At 49.5% G+C, this 16,934-nt stretch overlaps 2 protein-coding genes across 2 annotated transcripts; both read right to left on the reverse strand.

Moving 5' to 3' along the window:
• Window positions 1-1,970: 1,970 nt before the first annotated feature.
• LOC135998539 (D(1) dopamine receptor-like) lies at window positions 1,971-3,308 on the reverse strand. Its single transcript, XM_065651755.1, has one exon. It carries the CDS (start codon window positions 3,306-3,308, stop codon window positions 1,971-1,973), a length of 1,338 nt encoding a protein of 445 aa, XP_065507827.1.
• Window positions 3,309-6,733: 3,425 nt separating this feature from the next.
• CHMP7 (charged multivesicular body protein 7) lies at window positions 6,734-15,452 on the reverse strand. Its single transcript, XM_065651818.1, has 10 exons — window positions 15,109-15,452; window positions 13,522-13,696; window positions 12,396-12,581; window positions 11,615-11,748; window positions 11,160-11,208; window positions 10,732-10,851; window positions 10,361-10,459; window positions 10,009-10,069; window positions 9,213-9,374; window positions 6,734-8,410 (listed from the first exon to the last, which is right to left on the reverse strand). The coding sequence occupies exons 1-10, from the start codon at window positions 15,396-15,398 to the stop codon at window positions 8,346-8,348; spliced, it is 1,341 nt and encodes a 446-aa protein (XP_065507890.1). The 5' UTR covers window positions 15,399-15,452; the 3' UTR covers window positions 6,734-8,345.
• Window positions 15,453-16,934: the final 1,482 nt, after the last annotated feature.

Consider the following 16,934-nt stretch of genomic DNA (forward strand, 5'->3'; position numbering starts at 1 on the left):
TAGGAGCAAAAAAAGAACCGTGTCTGGGCTCCTTTACCTGCTCGACACACTGGGAGGGACACTCAGACCAGTACGGCTCTGGGATGAGAGGAGGAGGAAGATGCTTCCCAGTGGAACTGCAGAGATCTGCGCAGAAAACCCATTGCAGGAAAATAATAAACCTGTTCAGAAGCCGTGTTTTTGGCCAAAGTTCCACTGTTTTGGAGCTGCACGTTCTTCTCCAATCTCTTTGCACAGAGTCATGGATTAAGCCCCAGAACTTTGCCACGGGATGAGTATCAGAAAACTCTTCAAAAAGAGGGAAACCAGACAAGTCCTGCTTTGAAAAGAGCCAGGAATCCTGATTCCTTCCCACCTCCGAGCCTGGAGTCCCGAAATAAAGCACAACCACACCGCACGCGTTACACCGCTCTGCTTTTAGTGGGGGAAATGATAGATATTGCAGCAACGTTCCAATGGAATGAGTCGTGTTTGCCTCCTGGAAACGCAACAGATGATCGTCCCCATCCCAGAGTCACTGCTCCTTCTCTCATTGTGCTGTACCGTCCTCCCAGAGCTGAAAAAAACCCCGAAATGTCTCAATTTTGACCACCGCCGCCCAGGGAGACGGTTAGAAATGAAGTTGAGCCTTATCAGCGCTTCCCCAGAAAAATTCCAGCATCAACCCCGGCGATGCAGCGAGCGCCGCTCTCTCCCACGCCGACTCTGCTGCGACTTCACTATAATTTGGCTCTATTTTATAATTACCGTTACTCTGTAATTATCACTCTCTGCTTTTTCTCCTTGTCAACGTTTGCCGAAGAGGGGGGAGCAGCTTTTCTGCCGTGCCAGGGAGCTAAAGACGCCGCAGATTCGAGACGACGCGGATGTGCCGCTTGCTGCAGCGGAGTTTAACCAAAAAACCATGGTTTAAAGTCACTGGTGTCACAGTGAGATGCTGGGGGCTGTTCACTTGCTGCTCCTACCCCCGGCTAAGCAGACACAAGCTCCCACAGCACAGGGGAGGTTAATTAAAGAATAAGGTGATCAAGGAGTGCTGCTTCAGAGCCATTATTATTGAAATGAGACAGTGAGGGAGGCAGGATCCCTAATGAACCAGGGGAGGAAGGGAATTAGAGGGAGAACAGTCTAGGAAAAGAAGGGGGACCTGGCTGGGGGCAGATGTGGCGCAGAAACCAAAACGGCAACGTCCTGAAGAGCTCAGACACCCTCATTCCCACTGTCCTGGGGCTAAAACGCAGTTTATGTTCATCCCAGACTGCCCTCAGCTGTGCAAGGCCCGGCTTAGGAAGGCCGGCTCTTGCTGCGGGGGCCAGAGCGGATCTTTAGCGTGATGAATCTTTCCCTAATGAACAAGAGCCCTGCGACTGACGTGCTCCAGACAAGCCGCCACCAAGCACAGCCCCAGGGCTCTGCAAACTTGTCCGGACCTGCAGGAGAATTTGCTTGAGCAACAGTCAGAGCTGAGCCTAAGAGAGTTATCCCAGTACTGGTTTTATTTGGCTTGTGCCCATTTAGCAGCCTGATGGACTTTTGGACACGGGCCGTCGCCAAACCAGCCCCTCTCACCACAAGTCCAGCTGTGTTTTTGCTTCAGCGACCACAGAGGAGAAGCTCAGACCACACAAGTCTTTGCTTTCTCAGCGAAGGAAAGCGGAATTCGAGCCCTTGCATTTTTATCTCTTGCAGAAAGCATTTTTTTTTTCCATGGGTCAACCAGAGAGAGCAGCACCGCGGATCTCTGCTGCCCACCTGGGCTGGAGCTGGAACTGTGAGTTACAAAAACACGTATTTGTACCATTTGAGTCACACAGAAAATCACTCTGGCTAATCCTTACTTATTAATGCAAACTGTTGCCCAGACGGAGAGTATAATATTCATGTTTTCCTCAAACTTCTCAGAAAATAGGCAACTGCAAGAGCGTCCCTGCTTCCACCTCTCCCCATGACCCCTTTGTCCCAACCCTGTCTCAATTGAACGCGTTGCTGGTGAAAGGTTTGATCTTCTCCGGCGAGACAGATGCCTCCTGCTCCACGTGCATCACCATGGGCAAGGCAGGGCCAGAGGGCTCGGAGACCTGAGAAACCTTCTCAGGAGACACCTCATCGCTTTCCATCCGCAGAGCGGCATGGGGGAGCAGCTGGGGGTAGCTGAGGGTCGCCGCATCCTTCTGGTACGTGGTGTCGTGGTGGTAGGAGACCAGCTCGTTGCTCAAGTTCACCGTCTGCACCGCGTTGCTGGGGCAAAAGCAGCCACGGCCCAAGATAGTGGCAAAAGCTCTTCGAAAGTCTGCGTTGAAGGCGTAGATGATGGGGTTGAGGGAAGAGTTGGCCCACCCGAACCAGACGAAGGTGTTGAAGACGGTCTCGCTGACACAGGGTCGCTCTCCTGGCTCGCGTGGGTCAAGGTTACAGAAGGGCACCACGCAGTTGAGCACGAAGAAGGGCAGCCAGCAGAAGACAAAGACGCCCATGATGATGGAGAGGGTCTTGAGGACCTTGGTCTCCTTCTTGAAGGAGTTCTTCAGGGAGGCCTCGTGCGGGCAGTCGCTGCCGTGGCAGTTTTGGGCATGTTCCGCCGCCCTCTCCAGGGAGGAGATCCTGCGGATCTGCCGCTGGGCGATGCGGAAGATGCGGGTGTAGGTCCCAATCATGATGGCAACGGGGATGTAGAAGCTAATGAGAGAAGATGAGATGGCGTAAGTCCTGTTGAGGCTGGAATCACAGTTCTCCTCCCTGGTGACATTAAAACCTGGCTCCCGTTGGCTGAGGAGCTCGCGGTCCTTGTGCCACTTCAGCTGCACGGGGATGAAGGAAATCAAGAGAGACAGGAGCCAAGCCACCCCGATCAGGATGAAAGCCACGTGCTTCGTCATCTTCCTCTCGTAGCGGAAAGGGTTGGAAATGGCCCAGTAACGGTCCACGCTGATGATGCACAAATTGAGGATGGATGCCGTGGAGCACATGATGTCAAAAGCCACCCAAACATCACAGAAAGCCCCGAAAGGCCAGAACCCCACCACCTCGGTGGCCGCCTTCCAGGGCATCACCAGCACGGCCACAAAGAGGTCGGACACCGCCAAGGAGATGACGAAGAGATGGGTGACCTTGGAGCGCAAGTGTCTGAACTTGACCACGGCCGCGCACACCAAGGTGTTGCCCAGGAGCGTGGAGAGGATGAGGAGGGACAGCAAGGCAGCTGTCGCCACGCGTGAGGACAACTCGGAGCGGCCCCCCTCTGCCCAGCTCTTCCCGCTGGCATTGATCGCGTCCTGCCCATCTTCCGCGGAGGAGTAAAAACCATCCATGAGTCCCCCTTTTTCCTGTTTCTTGGGAGGTTTCGCAGTTCTTCAAGTCCCCATCAGAATCCAAACCCCCTTTTTACTGACATCTCGGACACACAGACCACAATCCTGCCAGCTCTCAAACCTGGCACAAGGAGAACTGCTGGAACCTCTGACTCCTTCCCAAGTCCTGCTGACAGCGTGGCGTTTGGGTTTTTTTTTTCCCTCAGTTTTACCTCCCACCCCACTTTTCTTTCTCTGCAGCCTGCGGCTCACAAAGAGCCGGCACTCACCGAGCTGGGAGGGTTTTTGTTCTGAGCCTTCCTCCCTCTCCTCTCTCCGAAGCTCTTCCTCCTTTATCAATGCGACGCTCGCTGCAGAATCCCGGTCGATCCCTTCTGCACCAGGAATATCTGGCTCTTTCTGCCCTTGCAGACGGATCTTTTCAGCTGATAAAACAGGCTGCTCTTCCCTCCGGTGCTAATTGCATCTGGATTTCATACAGGCGAGACCCTTCTCTGCCCGCACACCAGGTCGGTTCTCTGAGAAGAACTTGGCATTGGGAATCTGCAGCTGACGGGGTGAGTTGCTTGGGAATTAGGGGATAGGATTGGAAGGGTAAAATAACAAACAGTCCAGTGGGATTTGAGGGTCTTCAGTACAAATCAGGATGGAAATGTAATGTGCTCGGTCTCTGAATAAAAGACACATGAATTCACTGCACAGGCACCGAGTCGCGGCTCAGATACGTGATCCTAAACCAGCTCCTCCATCCCAAGCTACTCAGCTGCAAGTGCTGCAAAACTGGCACTTACTTTCCACGGCAAAATTCCTTCGAGTCTGCAGGAAAAATAAAAACAACGCACAAAAAAACCCCAAAACAAACAACACCACCAAAAAAAAAAAAACCCCAACCAACCAACAAACCCACACCAAAAAACAAACACTTTGTACAAATCAAAGTTTTTTCATTCTCAAAATATCAAAGCAGAGTTTTCAGTGTTTGTTCCAGGGGCGGTTATATGTAGAATCAAAGAGGATGTTGAACATCACTTGGATAATTTTTTTGTCCTGAATAAACATGGGTATTGTCAATACACTGATTTAAGGCAGCTTCTCTTTCAAGGTTCTCATTCTTTCTTTTCTTTACTCCCCTTCGTACCCCACAAAGCGCTCGCTCAGCCTGACAAGGAAACTGCTCTGCAAGACTCTCCCCTATTCCGTGGTACTAGGAACTAGGTCTGACCTAGTAAGGCACAGTTTAGCCTTGGAAGCAATACAATCCCATCCATCACTTTGTAACTGAAGCCACTCTGTAAGCAAAAGGGCTCCTTTGATCAAAAAAGTGTTGGAAAAATCCTTCTGGAGGGAAGATTCCTCGAGAGCCAGCTCTGTAACCGCTGCTTAAACCGGGACCAGCTCTGGAGAAAAGCCTTGCTGGTAAACTGGCCGAGGTGGGAAAGAGCAGCAAGAGCTTTCCAAAGCAACCTGAAAAAAAACCCAACCAGGCAGTTCAGCATTAATTCACTCATTATGTTGGTATTTGCTGCAGCGTATCACGACCTGCCCCTCACGTCTGAAGAAAGGAGAGCCAATCTACACAGGCTCAGATTTAATTAACCCCGCGACCCAGGCTTTGCATAAACCCAGATTGAGCAGGAGCTGCCCAAGAACAACTTTCGAACAAGAACGCAGTTATAGCCTTGAAGATACAGCACCGAGCAGCTTATCCCTAAAGCAAACAGCGGGCTCGCTTTGTGACCGGTTAAAGAAAAGTCCTTGCCAGCGTGTCACAGCATTTCCTTCGGCAGGCTTTGGTTAATTAAGCCTCATTAGTTCCACCGTCTGCTCCTGCCAAGCGCCTACACCCGGAGGAGCTGCTAGATGGCACCAGCAGCTCATGGCCCAGCACTTCCAGTTGGGTCCTTTCTGCCACACCAGCTCCTCCCCAAAATTTCATCCGAGGAAAAGACTCCTCGACTTGCCCAGACACCCAGGGCCCTGCCAGGGCACTAACCCTGCAAGGATCCACACAGATGAACCTTTTGCCCCAAAAGGGCTTTATTTTTTCTTGTATTCCCCCTAGTGGGCTCAAAGATTTAAGTTGAAAACATCCCATTTGCGTCTTGCACCGCTGCGACGGCAGGTGACCCATCACAGGGCATTAAATCACGGCAGAGGCTCAGACCACACATGCTAAACCAGAATTATTCCTCGAGACACAAGGAAACCTTCGTCCTCCTCCTCAGGAGCTTAAAAACATCTAGGAAAGGATCTCACCCTTGCACGCTGCTTATAGGGAACCAGCCATTCAAAGCTGGGTTAACAGGAGGAAAACAGGATTGAAAAAGGGTCCAATACATTACCGGGTTTCTATGCATCTCGGAATACACCTAACGAAGAGAGGAGCGTTAATTCTGCTGTCAGGGACAAACACGATCCAGCTACTCAAACAAAACACAGGCAGTTACTCCCGTTCCCAGATTAACTCCTCCTGCCCGCTAGATACAATCGTCTCTACTGAGAAAACTGTTCTGCTGCGTTGTATTACCGAACACTTGCTGCATTTCCTCACATAAGGAGCTGCTATTTTTTCTGAGAATCAAGTCAAGTACTATTTTAAACAGCACTCCAATATGATAAGATTGCAGTTTGGTGGCAATTCAGCTCTAAGGTTTTTTTATATTTAATTTCCTCAGCCAGCAAGAAGCTGCCCTCTATTTCCCTTCCCTGCTGTTGCACCAAAATATACTTAAAATTCTCTATTCAGCCATCTTGATGACATTCCCCACTTTGCATCAAAGGCAGAAAATTACAAGCCGCTTCAAATAAAGCAGCAGCTGCTTGGGTTTAACTCTTAAACGCCTCTTCCAGGGCACTGTCTCAATCAGATGCATTACAGAATTCCAGGAGAGTGTTTGTTCCTACAATCGGAACAAGAAGCTGCACAAAAATTGTGCCACAATAAAGTTTACGTATTGTTTAGTACAAAACCAAAGGGTAAATCAGGAGAAGTGACGTCCTGGTGTAAGTTTCCTCATGGTCACAGCGAGGTGGTTTAGGCAAAGGATTCTGTTCTGTGCAAGCCCTGAACTGCACTAGTTTGAGATGTGCGATGATGAAAAATAAGCGGAAAGGTAAGACAGGCTGAAGCAAAGAAAAAGCAGCAAGTTGTCCTAAACAACGCTCATAAAATGAAGGCGCCACAACCAAAAGCCAGTATAGGCTACATGGTAAAAACAGACTATGTTCAACTTTAAAAACTTGTAACTGTTGGGCTTTTTTTAAACACAGAGAAAAAGCTCAGGGAAATCAAAGGCTGGTACCACGACTACTCAGTTTCTGACAAAGCAGCCCAGGAATCTGCCCCTTTGCTTTCAGCAGACAAGTTTTACAGGTGCAGAAGCACAGCTGGAACAGCACAGAGAAAAGGAGACACCACAAGGGACTCCGGTTCTTCCCCTCCCCTTTATTACATGGAGGCAGAAAACAGTAGTTTTTCTCCCGTTTACTTACAAAGGAAGGGAATACAGAGCTTCAAGTCATTTCACATTAATTCCACGCACAGCCTGGGGAAACAGCCAGGCTATCGCACACCTTCTCGTGACCAAAGTGACAAAAAGCCAGAGCCAACAGCACCCTAGTGACACCTCTAATTTCTTCCCCTGCCCTCTGGGGCTAAAGCTGGGTCATCAGTAATTAACTCCAGCCCCAATGTACCGCTCACCCAAGCTGCCATCCGCAGGGCTGGAGTGACAGAGGCAGAGGTGGATGGTGACGGGAATACATTCCGAGTCAGGGAGGAGGATTTGTTATGCAGACATGTCGCTCCTTGCTCCCTGGCCAGGCTCTGTGTGCAGAAAGCCCAGTTAAAAGCACATTCCCCTCCAGAATAATCCATTTATTCACATTCGCTATCAGGCTTTCTGCTCTTCCATGTGCATACGCAGAATAAAAAAGGGACCTGCAAAAGATGGCGATCTCGCTTCTGATGGAGAAAGACAGATTCTAAAAAACACTTTCACTTGCTGTGCTTTTTTCTTGCATTAGAAACATTTACAGGGTTTTGAGTTGGGGCTTTCTGGTAACCCATAGTCTTGTGGAATTGCAACATCAAGACCGAAGGCCAAGTCAAGGCTGTTACACAAAACCATCCCCTCAAAGAGGGAAAATGCTGCATCCTTTCTCCTCCCACCCCAAATCACTCAATGAGAGCTCAAAGCAGATCAGCCTGCAGCTCCCAACAAGTTTTGCAAACAGGGAAGATATAAAAATAGCAAACGGCTCAAATTTCAAGTAAGAGCAAGCGGAAAATTGTATTATAGTGACTGCAAGCCTCCATCACACCCAGCAGCGTAAGGAACTCAACGTCAAATCTTTTGCAGGTCTCCCTTTTAAGGCCTTAGTGTCAGTACAGAAAGAGGATTTACTTTTGTCTTGTGCTTGCAATTGCTGCCCTCTAGAGCAGCAACAAAATCTCCTACAATTCAACAGTTACAGTGTCTAGTTGGCCACAACCGTGCAAAATACAGACAGGGAGGGAGAGAACTATTAACAGATGTTTAAGCTCGTTGCAGATAAGTACCGTCCTTGACATGAGTTATGTGCCAAGTGTTTTAAACAACCACACAAACAGCCAAATGTTGAGCAACTGCAACACCGCTGCAACTCAGATTCTCAACATCAGCCACAGCAAAGGAAAAAATAAAATTAAAAAAAAGCCAAAACCAAGCACTGTTATGGACATAGAGTTTATCTTCACTGGGTAGAAGAGTGAATTGGGTTCCCAGAAGGGAAGACTGGATGTCGCAGAGTGACTTGGGATCACAAGTCACACTGAGACCAGTGCAGATGTTGGCACAGATGTTGGCACAGATATGACAAACACCAGCTGGGGCCAGTTCCAGAGTGGATTGTCACGGCAAGAGATCCTGTTGCTGAGCGAAGTGATATCCATGAAGAACAGGGGAGCGTTACTCCTCTCTCCAGAAGTTCTAGTCATTAGTTAAGGAACTTTTAAGACAACTTCTCAAACTGCAACAACAGGATCCTGTTGGGTCTTTAGAGATTCAGTCCCAGAGCTGTTTTGGGTTCGGAGGAAGCAGAGGGAGTCTTTTGTGCCAAATCTATAAAGAAAATTGCGACAGAAAGAGATCAGTTTTCATCAGTAAGAGGGACTAGAGGAACTAGATCAACATATACAATTGCAGAGCACCTCGATGCTTCAATATTTAATTGCATTCTCTTGGAAACACATGCTTCATGTTCGATATGGGATGCTGAGCGTTCTGCTCTGAAACTTGAGAGTATCAGCTGTCCAAACAGGAAGAAAATTATATGGGAAGTTTTGTGTAATTGTTCATTAACAGATTCCTGAAAGGAAAATTAAAAGTCTATTCAGCCCTGTCCAGGGAAATTCAGCATGTAGTTCAAGCCCATAAGCTCTGGTCACTCACTGTTACTAAACCAAGACTAGTTTAGTACTAGTTTAAGCAGAAATCATATCTATAACACATGAGACGTAGTAAGCATTCTAGGGCAGAGAAGGTGCTGCATGTTTGGCAGCAACAGGCTTGAAAATGCTGATCTGCTTCATCACTGTTAACAGAGCACACAACAAAAACACTGCCTGGGGTTGTTAAACGACAATGAAAAATGGTTAGTCCAAGCACCAGCTCCCCGCTAGGGCCTGCAGCTTTCCCTGTACCCCACGGCAAAAAGCCCAGGCAGAACTTCTAGCAAAAAAGGGTAGTTCTCTCACGACTGAGTCTGGTAGTGCAAGATAAAGCCACCGAGCACCTGGCAGGGACACCAGGAGAGCTTGATTTCAGCTGCGTAACTGGAAGTGGGCAAGATTCTGGCTTGGGCTTTAGTTCTGCTGGACATCTTTCGTTTTGCAAGGCTCACACGACTTGCTGCCATTCGTACCTCCATCAGCAACAGAGAGCTTTTCCAATTCCGCTTCCAGCTCAGCATCAGAGATGGGTGGATTCAGCACCTTCTGGGGAACGGGAGGCAGATCTACAGGCTCCTTAGTCGAGTCCTGCAGGAGACTGTCCAGCTCTTTCTCAAGTTCCTCAGTGTCCACCTCTGCTGATTAAAGAAAACATTCAGTTCCAAGCAGAACTAAGTAGCATCTTCGCAGCACAGACTGAAATCCAAGTTTAACAGGGGTATTATTACACCCATCCATCATTACTTTTTAATAATAAGGAACTCCCTGTGCTGCTTCTAAAGGTGAAAATTCAGTCCTGATCTCAGGGAGAAGTTATTCCTTTAGATGCCTCAGCACAAAGGCTTCTAAGGGCAAGAAAACATTTCAGCAGAGACAAACAAGCTGCAGCAACATGCAGGTCAGAGGAAAAAGATCACCACTTCAACAACAAAGTGGCAGCCACTCTAAAAATAGATTTAAATCAACATGACACAACTCTGAACTGAGATCCAGCAGCTGTTAGAGACTGCAACGATTTGGAGATGCACAAATGCTGATTCCTCTGCAACCCACTGTCAGAGAAGAGAACTCTCTGTCAGTCCTCACTCCCTCTCAAGGCATCAGCAGCAAAATGGTTGGTATTTTTGTGTTTATCCTCCCAGGAAAGACTGGAGGTATGTGGGGAGGGGGCAGGGAAGGGCCAGCAGTGCAAAGGGCCAGCAGTGACAAGAGAAGATGAGCAAAGGATGAAACCCACCCCCCCACCCCCCCCGAAAAAAAACCCCATACCTAGACCATTGATCCCCACTCCAGCCAGAGTCTGGGCTACTTCGTCTTGAGTATCACAGAGCTGAGGAAAAATACACAGTGTTTGATACAGACTATAAGCTAATCTTACGTCTTACTGTAGCCACCTATGTCAAAAGTAGAAATAGTGATATGTAAACCCAAACACACCCAGGTATTTGAAGACCTCTGCTTGCTGATCTAAAAAGATCAGGATTAAATCAGTTTTCTCTGGTGGCATATGGAATAGAAACCAAAAAGCACCAGAAGCCTCAGCAGTAATAGCTGGGCAAGCTCGCTGCCTACATGTACACACCACTTGCTTGTTTCTTTAGCTGTGCTCTTATTTCAGTACCTCTTGTATCTGATCCACCAGGTTCTCCGCCTTTTCCACAGTAACATCCTTCATGGACAGCTTCAGAGCTCCCACACCAGCCTGATAGGCACTAAATACCTTAAAAAAAAAAAAAAAAAAAAAAAAAAAAAGATGCACAAGGTTAAGAACAAACAACAGGCAGCGTAAGCTTCTCTCAAGACCTGTTATCCAAGCGGGACTCCCAAAAAAACATTAGAAAATGAAGGCACAAGCAGAGCCACACCATCGGAGCAGAAAAAAAAGTCTCAGCAGCCACCTCACACCCCTCAGACAGGTGCTCTGACAAGCAGGTAAAGCAGCAAAATGAGAAGAGCGGAGCTAAAGCGAGAAGCAGAAAATTAACACGTTACCATCTGGTCAGTCTGGGAGGCGTATATACGATCCAAGATCCCCTGCACGGCATCCAGCTTGGAATGAAGCTCTTCAATGCGCCTTTCTGTCCTTCGTTTGGATTTCAGACATCTCAGGGCCTGGAGACATTAGATACACGGGCTTGGATCATACACAGGGCAGCAGCCAAAGAAAACGTCAAAAAATAGCAGTCCCGGTGCAGCAAGGCAGGCACACAACAGCTGGATTTAAGAGCTAGCTATTTCCATTCCTCTTCACATCGCCCTGGACAAATACATTCTTATCTCCACCTGAAGGAGACGTCTGGCCTCAGAAACACCACTTCAACACATCTAAGTTCAAGTACACAACACTCAACCCCGGTCATTATCTGCAGTTATGGAGCAGCTCCAAGACACTTGTAGTTCCTCCCAAGAACAGGACTTACCAATTGCTTTTTCCCAGCTCTACAAGCGCTCCGGGCATCCTCTTTACACCTGTACAGACACAACAAGGAAAAAGCAGCTTATTTCTTTGCAAGCAGTGGTTATTTTACACATCAGCAGCCGTTCTCACTTCCTTGCTCTAATCCAGAGGTGACAAGGTAACGACGTATTTTGGATACAACCACCCTTAAGCCGCTGTTGCTTCTCACAAATAGTCCTTGAGTGGATTCCAAATCCTTGCATGAACTTTTGGCATCCATTCACCGCATGTTGTTTTTACAGGGATAAGGAACAAAGAATGGAAAACCTGCCTTACTACATGACTGTGGCTACTGTGTTTACCAAACAGGAAAGGATGACTTGCACTTTCAGAAAGCAGCTTCGTTCTAACTCTGCGACAGGAATACAAAGTTCTACAGCGCACAGACGTTCTGCCCACCACCCTTCCCCAAATTACTTCTCTGCTTCCTGGGAAAGGGACTCCACCTTCTGTGACAGCAGCTGTTCGCTTTGCATCAACTGATACACTCCGATGTCCACATCATTCATTGGGGAGACTTTGGCATGAAGACCTCGGGCAAACTTCACTATCTAAAATTTAAAAAACCACATGCTCAAGTCCCATCTCTAGACTCTGCACCTACATTCGAAATATTTTCACTCTGATGGAAGGAAAAGATGTTTTTACACCCCCAGTTTAAGCCTTGTAATAGGACATGCCAGTCACCATATAATCTAATATTAAACTAGACAGGATCGGGGGACATCAGTGTGAAAACAGAAAGCCCAAATGGAACACCCTGAAGATTTAAAGCTATCCTGGTGCTCCAAACAGCGTACGGCAACGTCGCACTTGTAAGTCCTTCAGCACTGAACTGTACAGGTAAATGTGACATCTCTGTAGTTACTAATGGACAGGAACAGTGATTCCAGGGGTGTGGAATGATTTTAATTTGGGTAGCTGGGAACAGTGTGTAGACAACTACAGTGTCCACCAGTTTTCCAGCTATTAAATTACATTGGTAATATCACAAATGTTTGATGTAGGAAAATAAGAACCTGTCGTGCAAGAACAAGGATTCAATCTCATCTATAACCTTGTTACAATGTTGGAGTACATACAATTTACTTTTCCAAACAAAAACCACCCATATTTAGCCAATAAAGCATTCTTTCCAGCCCGATGAAATGCAGGACAGGGATTATACCACCCAAAAGCAGTCACCTTTACCCTGTACCTTCTCTCCGTTCTGTTCCAGGATCGTGACTCTCTTTTCCTTCTGCAGCTGGAGCAGCAACAAGTAGAACGTCCTTTCGTCTGGACAAACACTGGCGCAGAGGGAACGCAGCTCTGAGAGGGCAACAACCGGGTGAGAAGAGAGCGCAGAGTTCTGATATAAGTGATAAACTTCCTCTGCCTTCTCCTGAAAGGAAGCAACAGAGCTGTTTGTTAGTTTACACAGCACTTTTCCTTCTCGCACAGCTGCCAAGTCCACACCTGCTTCCTCCCACACACCGAAGGTGAAATGTTGGACGCATCGTATTTTGGACTAAACTTTCACAAAGCAACGGTAATGCTTGAAAGATATCACCATTAATGGAATGAAAAATGGTGGTTTTCCGCAAGAACCAAAGCTACACTGCTCACATTCCCTGTGCAAATGCTACGGAACACAAGAACTACACAGGCAGCAAGTTGGCTTCTTCTGCACTTCCTGAAGTCATGTCGCCCCCCTAAAGTTTAAACCAAATAAAACTGTTTCTTTAATTCACACTGTACTTGTACTCAAGAGTCATTTCGCATCATTTGTATATGGTCAGAGGAAAACGTTTCTCTCGTTTCCAGGGGGAGTTATAATCCACATCAGACTATAGAAATGACTCTTTCCATCCACCCCCAGATTCCACATCAAGGTTTGTGGGTTTCCGGCCACTTTTTTAAAAGGTTTCTCTTCTCCCCCATGCACACATTCTCCCGCTGCAGAGGGAAGACACCGTCTGCTATCAGAATAACTACAAATAAAGGAAAACGTCTAAAGAGCTCTCACACTTCTGCTAATCCCAGTCATTTAGATGCCACTTGCAGGCAACAGCAGCAAGTGTTGGTGCTAATTTTAACAGGCACTGAGTACAGAGAGGGACCCAAGGTCTCGCCTGTCGGCACGGCACCAGCCAGGTTAGACTGAACAACATTCATTATTTCTTATTCTTGAGTTACTCCATCCATCTCTCTACAGGTTTTTAAACACCTAAGGAGTACAAATGAAGGTCCATTCAATCCTCGTCTTTCCTCGCTGCCACATAAAACAACTCAAAATTTTTCTGGAGACACGTAACCTTGAGAAAGTTCTCAACAACACCCACCTGAAGCAGCTCCACATAAATCAGGACCTCCTCTTCCTCGGGGATTTTACTGTCACCCAGTACACTGGACAGAGTCCACTTCAGGGGCTTCAGAATGAAGACCCCCACTCCCCAGGAGATCCAGCTGCTGTCCACGCTGGCCATGAAGTCCGACTCCCTCTGCAGTTTGCCACGTCTGGAGAAAAGACACGCACACAACTGAATACGGTCAGGCCTAAACCCTTCCAGCGAGCAAGAGTGCCAGCGTGGGGAATTTTTACGTGAAACATTGCTCTGTGCTTTGTACATCCACAGTTCTAGTGGCGTTTTTTAACTAAAAGCTAATTTCTAGCTAAAGTTTGACATGTTACTAGGACGCTCCACTGGACAGGAGTGTCTTCTGTTTACTATTTCTTCCAGTTTAGTACATTTCTCCCAGTTTTCTGACTTGAAACTAATGAGGCATCCAACAAGGGTAGGGTCAGTTTTTAGAGGGGGCAGTTACACATTTCAGGGTGCTTCATTTGTACCTTAAATTGCAAATAAAATCTCTAGAGCTGAGAGAAGCTATATTTTTTATGTTCCAGACTCAGGTAGCTCCTGCTGTTCTTCAGTCGTTTTAGGGTATCAGCCCCAAGCTCTAGTTACACAACACAAACCACCCGGTTGCGAACACCAGTGCACAACATCCCCGTACGGCACCATACACCATTCACGGCTGGGTCACCACAACAACCGTTTCAGGGAAACGTAACCCAATTTGACACAAAGCTCCTCCTGCACCTACAGCCTCCCCCAGCACAGTATTCCCTTGGGATCCCCCACAACACAACCCCGTATTCCCTTGGGCCTCTCTGTGCTCCCCTTTCCAAGCACTAACACAGCAGCAAAACCCCCTCGTGTTCTCCCACAACCACCCGTCCAAGAACAGCACCAAACATTCCCTCATGCCCCCTGCAGCCCTCCTTTTGTCCAGCACCCTGCAGCGCTCTCCCCACCAAGCACACAGCGGGCAGAGAATCATTTTGGCTGGAAAAAACCCTCAAGAACGAGTCCACCCATTCCCCCACACCTGGCACTGACCCACGTCCCTGAGAACCTCATCTCCATTCAACCCCTCCAGGGATGGTGACTCCAGCACTGCCCTGGGCAGCCTGTTCCAATGCCCAACAGCCCTTTGGGGAAGAAATTCTCCTAAATTTCCAACCTCAACCTCCCCTGGCGCAACTTGAGGCCGTTTCCTCTGGTCCTGGCGCTTGTTCCTGGGGAGCAGAGCCCGACCCCCCTGGCTCCAAGCTCCTTTCAGGCAGGTCAGAGATCAGAAGGTCTCCCCTCAGCTCCTGTTCTCCAGCTGAACCCCCAGCTCCCTCAGCCGCTCCCATCACACTTGTGCTCCAGCCCCTCACCAGCTCCGTTCCCTTCTCTCAACTCACTCCAGCGCCTCAAGGCCTTTCTTGCCCTGAGGTGCCCAGCATCTCCCAGGCTGGCATGTCACGTAGCTCTCTCTGCCCACACCCACGGCGCAAAGCTCCTTTACACCCCGGTTCTCCAGCCACCCCCCACGGCCTCCCCGCCCTCCGCCCCCCCAGGGCTGCCGGGCCCCGCTACCTGAGCAGCTCCCGGAGCACGGTGCCGAGGCCCAGCGGGACGCTGCCCCGCCGCTCGAAGCCGTTCTGCAGCTCCCGCAGGCAGGTCCGTACGACGCCCCGGCGGCGGCCGCGGGCCAGCACCAGCCCGACCCAGAAGGCCATCTTGCTGTCCCACTCGGTGCTGTTCACCTCGCGGCTCTGCTTAAAAGCCGAGAAGAGGAAAGCCATGCGCTCGTCGTCCGTCTCCCACTCGGGCGGCAGGTCCCCCTGCGGGGCCGGCCCAGGCGGCGCCCGCCCCGGGCTGCACATCTACGCGAGCCCCCGGCTCCGCCGCGGCCTCCGCCCGGCCGGGACCCGCCTGGTTGCTGGGGAGACGCACTGCGCATGCGCGGTGCTCTCAAATTCCCTCCCCAGATTGCCTCTGTGTGGGCCGCCCCGCGACGCCTCTCCCCCTGCCCGCCCGCCGTGGTACGGTCCTGCGCCTGCGCACTGCGCGCTGCCTTCCCGTTATGCACCGCGGCCGCCGAGTGACCGGGGCGGGAGGGTGCGGTCCGGCCCGGTCTGGGTTTATGTCCCTCCCGCACCCCAAAATACACCCCCACACGGGCGTGATGTCTACCTGGTGATGTCAGTGGGGGTGATGTCATGGGGGGTGATGTCATTCTGCTGAATGGGGCGTGTGTTTTCCCGTTCTCGCTGGAGTCAGGCCTGGAGGTCTGTGAGGCCTTGTCAGCCTTGGCCCTTGTGTCCTCCAAACCCAAGCGGGATTAAAGGCAAGTGGGCACCTGGTGAAAATGCCCAGGGGAGTGACTTTGTATCAGCACCGGTGTGGGGAGCAGGCCCAGGGCAGCGACCATCCCCTCAAATGGTTCTGGTGTCAGTTTTGTGCTCCTCAGGACAAGAAAGCCTTTGAGGTGCTGGGGCAAGTTGAGAGAAGGGGAAAGGGCTGGACCACAAGCGTGATGGGGAGCGGCTGAGGGTTCCCTTCCAACCCAAACTATTCTGTGGTTCTCTGAATGTGAGGATGCAGGAGAGGTGCGAGAGAGAGGAGTTTCTTCATGTGACGTCTGATGTTTTCAGAGCAAAGCTCAACGCTACTAAAAAAAGGGGGAGACAAATGTCACTTAAGTAGAGCTGCCAAATTCTGGGTATTTCTGTATTGCTGCGCTCACCATATGTGATATTTCTTGTTTCTCGCAGAGCAGGGAGGAATCAAACCGTGTCTGGGGCCTTGGTGCTGGGGTGCCCTGTCCCTCAGGGGTTGATCAGCCCTTGGGCTTGGACTTTCCAAGGTTCTGGGAAGGATTGTTTTGCTCTTTGCTGTGTGTGCTGTGATTCCACAGGCTCTGAGTCAGACCCATCAGCTTAACCCTGTAGCTGCTGCGATGAACTGCTCTGTTCCTGCAGGGTTTCTCCAGAAATCAGGGAGAATTCAGCCAGCCCTCAGAGATGCAGGGTGTGGAGCTTGTTTTACCTCGTGGTTTTGTTAGGAGTTTTTTTGGCTGAGCTGTGCCAGAGCCCGTTCGGGCTGCGGTGTACCCGTGTGAGGCTGATCGCAGCCACAGGTGGCTGCTGGTTTCCTTTTCTTTTAGGTTATTTCACATTTATTGTTAAAGTCCTCAACGCAGCCCTGCTGGCTCACAGTGTCTTGGCAAGCGTTGCCATTGGTAAATCAGAGCCAGCAAAGGTCCATTCACAGGGTTTGGTGACACCACCTTGGCTCCTTTCCCCCGGCCAGACCACAATGCTGCGGGGAAGGCAGCGGCTCTCAGAGCAGCCTTTACACATCCTGCTCCATGTTTTAAATCTGGAGATGACTCAGCAGAGACAAGAGTCTATTTTTAT

The sequence above is a fragment of the Caloenas nicobarica genome, chromosome 25, assembly GCF_036013445.1.
Source record: "Caloenas nicobarica isolate bCalNic1 chromosome 25, bCalNic1.hap1, whole genome shotgun sequence".
In the NCBI taxonomy this organism is placed as follows: Eukaryota; Metazoa; Chordata; class Aves; order Columbiformes; family Columbidae; genus Caloenas; species Caloenas nicobarica.

Bases quoted from the DNA above. Each gene is read 5' to 3' on its own strand.
- LOC135998539 (XM_065651755.1), bottom strand. From the start codon at position 3,308: ATGGATGGTTTTTACTCCTCCGCGGAAGATGGGCAGGACGCGATCAAT.
- CHMP7 (XM_065651818.1), bottom strand. From the start codon at position 15,398: ATGTGCAGCCCGGGGCGGGCGCCGCCTGGGCCGGCCCCGCAGGGGGAC. The intron at 13,697-15,108 runs GTAGCGGGGCCC...TCTTTTCTCCAG, and splicing joins GTGCTCCGGGAGCTGCTCAG to ACGTGGCAAACTGCAGAGGG. The intron at 11,209-11,614 runs GTAATTTGGGGA...GTGTCTGTACAG, and splicing joins CTTTCCCAGGAAGCAGAGAA to GTGTAAAGAGGATGCCCGGA.